The following is a 6,543-nucleotide window of genomic DNA, read 5'->3' on the forward strand; positions in this document are numbered from 1 at the left end:
TGTCCATATTATAATAATAATAATAATAATAATAATAATAATATATTCCGTGTTGATTTAAAAAAATGAAAAAAATTAATGTTTAATATGGTAACAAATAGTATTTAGTGAGATTACGAAAGATCTAGCGTTGATTAAATTGACGTTAGAGTTGCTTTAGTTCTCACTTTCTAAAAATTTACCCTAGAGATCTAGAATAGTTAGGTCCCATTTGTTTTCAAAAAATTATAATTCAAAATGCCACTTCCACTTACAAAATAATATATTGTCAATTAAAATTGACACTAAATTCACTTATGTTCATCTCTTTGAAACTTTGCATGTGTAACCTTGCATCATATCACCCTGTTGTTATTCTTATTATTAATATTAATATTAATATCATAAATAACCAAGTACCTCTTTGATGATATCATTGTTACCAATTTAATTCAAACCCAATGGGGTAGCTCAAGTGGCAAGCGAGCTCTCTTTGTGTAGAAGAATTCTGGGAGAATCCGGGTTTGTTACCAATTCAAACAGAAAATCACAAGTTTGAGTCACATCCCAAAGGATAGACATCTTATGTAAAATAACTACTATAGATATTTTATACTCTTAAACTTTTACTCCATTTTACAAGTTCTTGATGTAGACATTATTCTTTAGACACACATGATGAAAATAACATATCCTTCTTTACCACATCAGGGGTAGAATTCGGGAGTATGCATAGTAGAACTCCATTCATATAGCAACATCATCAATTTCCCAAATCGTAGTTCATATTCCTAGTATATGACATACTTTCATGGTGAATGAGATGGCATGTAGGGATGACCCCGGTTCTAACTGAACTAAACCGCAATCGTAGGGACGATTTCGATAACGGTTCAAAATCGAAAACATAAGTTTTGATTTATTAAATTGGGAAACGGAACTGACTAGTCAGTTCTAGTTTCGAATTGGAAAAAAAAATTCTTTAAGGTTCCGGTTTCGATTTATCATTTCTTGGAACCGTGAACTAGCGATTCGGAACGATAATCGAACTGCAATTATATCTAATGGTATGAGTTTCTTCCCACTTGATCAGAAGTTTAGAATCCTCCTACATGTTTAGTTAAACATGATAAAAATAGATTTAAAAACTTTGGCAAAAATTTGTGTGGGATTATCCTACAGATCCTTGTTCGTAAGAGGGGTCAGGCGAAAATGAAAATGTAATATATTTATACTGGAAAATGTAATACTAACAACAATAAAGTGTTTGATACTTATAAGGAAAAATACAATGCTTTTGAAAAAAAAATATATAACACTTTTACATTTTGATTTTAAAATATTACATTTTTCATCAAAAATATTACATTTTCTCTTATATGAAACAAACACTTTATTAATAATTAGTATTACATTTTTTAATATAAGTATTATACTTTTCATCTTGATCCAACACGTCCTAGTGCCTCACTGGAGAGTCACTCAAAAACTTTAAGTTCCTACTCCACATATAAAAAGTGTTGGAGAGAATATTTATAAAAAAAAAAAAAAAGAGTTTTGTTTATCCTCTTTTAAGAGTATTGAGTATTTATCAAGTAGATAAATTAAAAAATTTTTAAATTATATTTGATTATAACAAGTGTCGAATGAGAATAAAAATGAACAAGATAATAGTTCAAAAGGAAATAGTCACATAAAATGAGAAGAGAATAGGAAAAAAAAAAATTGTTACACTAACAAATAGATTAATTAATATTTGTCTAATTTCCATTACATTAGGTACAAAATCGGTGATAGCCGAAAGCTTAATTTTGGCATTCAAATTCTCAAACCACCACCTATAAACAGTAATGGATTTGCCCCGATACCATGCATTCTGGTCAACTAAATTAAAGAAATTTAGCGAAAATTAAGAATAAATATATATATTATGAGTAACAATTTTTAAAATATAATTCAATTTAAAATTAATTAATCTCAAGAAAGAGGAGACCTAGAAGGGGCTCCCTTTCGCCGGTTGCTCAAGGAGAGCATGATGCCGGGGAGGAAACCGCCGCCCTTTTTCTTCCTATTCGTGGTCTCCGAGGCGTGCGAAATCGCAGAAATGCCCATGTCATTATTGGTGCAAGATGACGAGTTCTTGTAGTCTAATGGATCTTCTAGGATGGAGTTTGGAGTAATTTGGCCATCGGCGTCGCCGTCCATCCGCAGCCGCTCGAATTGGGATGCCGGAATGTCGGATGCATCAAACTTGTACACGATGCTCGACAAATCTTGATTATGATACACCATAAAATCAACCTGGTGAAAATCAACAACATAAACAAATTGTTACTTAGATCGTCTTGCAAGAATTTGTCGAACATCTAATTTTTTTAAGACAATGAGAATCTCTCTAATAGCACAATGGAACAGCCCACAACTACTACTCAAAAGGGCGGCGCAAGGGAATAATGAGAATCTCTCTTTAATAGCATAATGGAACAGTTCACAACCATTACTTAAAAGTGCGCGGTTACCCTAATTGACAGAAAACCAGGACAGGGTAAGGGGACAATGAGAATCTATCTAATCGCATAATGTAACACTGCGTGACCCTAGTTGACAGAAAACAAGAGGGGATTAGGGGACAATGAGAATCTCTCTCTAATAGCACAATAAAACAGACTACAGTCACTATATGAAAGGCGGTGCATGGTAACCTTAATTGGCAAAAATCACGAAATAAATCTTCCATAGGAAACTCCCACAAGGCCACAAAGAATTGAGAACTTAAAACCTTATGATTATCAAGCCAATTGTTTGACTAACCCCAACTAAACTGTTTCTACTTGAAGTATTAAACTCATTTATTTTGTTTTAAATGGTAACCATAATCTTAAGATTTACCAAATGAACATATTGCTGGCAAATTTGTTTTGGTTTAGTGTCAGAGAGAGATACCTTGCATGAAAGTGAACAGAAGCTAAAGGGGACCTGAAGAATTCTGTCACATGTAAAACAAGAATTGGCAGAGCCCTTGCAAGACCTGGACTGTGCCCTCTGATTCAAGAATATAACTTTGGCACTGTTTATTGTATAAGGCTGCCAAACAAGGAACAAAATTGAAAATTCAGCAACCATTATCTGTATTATATAATAATGTCATTATATTTTATATTGTACCCCCAAAAAAAAATTAAAATCAAACTCAATGCATATTTTATAACTATTTTTGAGATTTGAAAGATAAAGAATATATTAGTATACCTGAATATAGGAACAATCTATGAGCTTATCAAGGTCATCCAATCTAATCACATCTTGATAAACATACCTTCTCACCTATCCCATCGAGGTAGAATTCAAATTAGTTGAAAATTAAAAAATATATATTTTTTCTTTAAAATTATTAAATTTATTTTATTGTATTATTTTTGATAGATTAGTGAATCACGCATAAAATAAATAAATTAAAATTTAAAATTTCACCATTGAACATTCAACCATTGATGCATCTAGAAACAGAAAACGAGTAATTCTACTTAATGCATAATTTATAAAAACCCTAATTCACTGGTCTATTCCAAGTTTGACATTTGGTCAGCACATTTCCCTACCAAAGTGAATGGGATAGCCCTACTATGTTTGTTTTCTTTTTTTTTCTTTTTTTTTGTTTTTCTTTTTTTTTTTGTTGTTGTTGCAATTATGATATTATTTTGTTAAAATTACAATGGTATTGGTCTATAGAATAACTTATTAATTGCATCTTATTCTCTTTGCACCATAAAGTCCACAATACAATTTTCCTACTAATAAGTATAAACACCTCCACCCACGTGATTAAATATGAAATTATCAATAAAGAAACTATATAATCAACATTCATAGTTCATACACAATAAAATTCAAATTCGCAATTTCAAAAATAAAAATTGATTTCTACTATGGGACTCCCAAATTCTACTCTATCAATTATACTCCTTGATGTAACAAGCATGGATAGTACATTTTCATTTTATAAAAATTATATCACTTTAAATTAAAAACTATTAACCCATAAAAATTATCTAGTTAAAACTGGACGCAACTCAATTCATTGACTTATTCTCTAGCTGGTTCATTACATAATACATGTTATTTCTTCGTTATATTTTTCAACCCTCCATGACATTAAAGTCTTCATAACCCTAAGGAGATGAATTATAAGCAAAGAAAAATTGAAGGGGAGGAAGATAAGGTTGGAAAATTGTGATTAGACATGACCTTTGAGTTGCAGGAGATGAAGCCAAGAGGAATAAATGAATGTTAGTAAATGAAGTGAGAATTATTGGAGAGTAAAAACATGAATTTAATGATGAGTAGTTGAGTCCATAGATACACAAAAGAGAACAGAGACAAAATAGACTACCATTGGGTGGTCAAACTGTCTCTGAAAGCAACTACTGAGGAACCTTGGCTGGAGCAAATTTTGGGTGGAAAATTAAATAAATTTTCTTCTAAAAATAGAAAAATAAACAGTCCCAAAAGTAGGAACCCCCCACCCCAAGACTCCTCTTATCAATGGAGAATTCAAGAAACTAAGTATCATATTGAGAGATGGTTGAGAATACTGTTAACCAAACCTTCTTAAAACTCCTTAATTTTCACAAATTATATACATATAGACACACACTTGTTTGAATTGGGACAATTTGATGGTCCAAAAATGGGAAATTCTTATCCTGAATTAATTAATGAACTTATATGACTCATACATATTTTGGTGGACCAAAAATCGAAAGTTCAAGAACACCATAACATTAATTTCAGCTAATTTATCCTTAAAATTTCAGAACAAACAAGAAAATTAACATGAGAGCTTGATATAGAGGGATAGATAGATTCATATATCTGCAGCTAGACTTGAAACTAAAGATCCTGATTATTTAATTAACACACAGTTCTCTGCGTGTATGTATCTATATATATATATATAGAGAGAGAGAGAGAGAGAGAGAAAGAGAATGAAAATGAAAAAAAAAAAAAAAAATCAAAGAAGAAGAAGATGGTGAGAATTGAAGCTAGCAGTACCTGAAGAAGGGGATGAGATTGGTGAGAAGGGAGGCAATGAGGACAGAAGCTTTGACAACAAAGTAAGCAAAAAATGTTCTTCTCGTTCTTCCTACGTTGTTGGTGGAGCCCACAGCCGGCAAAGAATGACTCCTCCGCCATCAGCCGCTCCAGCCATGCAGGTTTCACACACCCCTCCATTACCACTGTCTCCTCTCTTCTTCTTCTTCTTTCTTACTTACACTGCTCAACAGATAAAGATTACTGCAGCCTCTCAAATGGGAAATTGAACTCTCTCCTTCCTTATCTGTGTCTCTTGGCTTGTTTAATTGGGCACATAAAGAAGTTGTCTACACACATATATATGTATATAACACTTATCTTGTCATGTTATATTCAAATAGCGTGACGCTATAATTAAAACAATTTAAAGAGTATTGATCGTGTTTAAAAGAAATCAATATGTGAATATTGACAATGCTTTACTGCTTTAGTATAACAAATATCTTTTGACAATTTTATTATTAGAATCAAAATCTGATAATATATATTGGTGTTTTTTATTATAGCATAATCTAACAACTTAATTATGTACACTTATAATTAGTGTGTCTAATTATAGTGTTCACTTTTTTTTTAACGAGTAACTCTAATTTAAGATTGAGAACATAATGAGTATGAATCTTTTAACTAATTTAAGGTATACACTTTGTTTGGAATAAAGTGGTTTTTCATCATCTTTTAAAGATCATAATAGAAACTAACTAGCTACTTTCGATGCTTTGGGGTGAAAAGCAAAATTTAAACTCTAGTTTAGTTGACTTTCCTTTTTTATTATACTAATTTTTGAATTATAAAAAAAATGTAAATAAATTTCTTTCCCTTTTAGGGCACAATACCTACCCTTAAAAAAAATTTGTTAATTTAATTAAATAGTTACATTTTTTTCTATTTTCCCCTATTTTTTGCCAGAGTAATTTGCTGTCAACAACTTCTTTATATTACAAATCAATATCTATTTATTTATTTTCTTAAAATAATGGCTATATAATATAATATCAGTATCAATTAATTATGGACACGTTTAATTAATATTTTTCATACAATAAAAACACTTCAATTCAAAACAATTATGTCGCTACTTAAAAAGAAATTTTCAATAGAATTTGAATTACAAATCAAATGATAATTGATACATCACCCCTACCATTTGAATGAAATTAAATTATTAGTAAAGAAACCCTAGAAATCTAGCTCTGCAAATTTCTGCAAATACAATACTAGTCATATCATGAATAATAATAATAATAATAATAATAATAATAATAATAATAATAATAATAATAATAATAGAGAAATTGAAAGGAAAAAAAAAAATGATAGGAGAGGAGGCAGTGGCAGAATGGGGGCCTTGGGGGATTGGACAGCCTATCAAATACGGAGATACCGCTGGGTACTTTGCACTGCAAATTAAAGACGTTTTCCTTTCAACTTTTTTTTTTTTTTTTTTTTCGATCCCCACCCCTTTTCAAA

General features: G+C 30.8%; 1 protein-coding gene across 2 annotated transcripts; it reads right to left on the reverse strand.

The window, feature by feature from the left end:
* Positions 1-1,888: 1,888 nt before the first annotated feature.
* LOC116033578 lies at positions 1,889-5,316 on the reverse strand. 2 transcript variants are annotated; one of them, XM_031276329.1, is made up of 4 exons: positions 5,032-5,316; positions 3,229-3,303; positions 2,923-3,063; positions 1,889-2,280 (listed from the first exon to the last, which is right to left on the reverse strand). In XM_031276329.1, the coding sequence occupies exons 1-4, from the start codon at positions 5,209-5,211 to the stop codon at positions 1,957-1,959; spliced, it is 720 nt and encodes a 239-aa protein (XP_031132189.1). In that variant the 5' UTR covers positions 5,212-5,316; the 3' UTR covers positions 1,889-1,956. The 2 variants fall into 2 exon arrangements, with proteins under 2 accessions (XP_031132189.1, XP_031132190.1); XM_031276330.1 differs by lacking the exon at positions 3,229-3,303.
* Positions 5,317-6,543: the final 1,227 nt, after the last annotated feature.

The sequence above is a fragment of the Ipomoea triloba genome, chromosome 10, assembly GCF_003576645.1.
Source record: "Ipomoea triloba cultivar NCNSP0323 chromosome 10, ASM357664v1".
In the NCBI taxonomy this organism is placed as follows: domain Eukaryota; kingdom Viridiplantae; phylum Streptophyta; class Magnoliopsida; order Solanales; family Convolvulaceae; genus Ipomoea; species Ipomoea triloba.

Bases quoted from the DNA above. Each gene is read 5' to 3' on its own strand.
- LOC116033578 (XM_031276329.1), bottom strand. From the start codon at position 5,211: ATGGAGGGGTGTGTGAAACCTGCATGGCTGGAGCGGCTGATGGCGGAG. The intron at 3,304-5,031 runs GTACTGCTAGCT...TCGATGGGATAG, and splicing joins AATCTCATCCCCTTCTTCAG to GTGAGAAGGTATGTTTATCA. The intron at 2,281-2,922 runs GTATCTCTCTCT...GATTTTCACCAG, and splicing joins TCTGTTCACTTTCATGCAAG to GTTGATTTTATGGTGTATCA.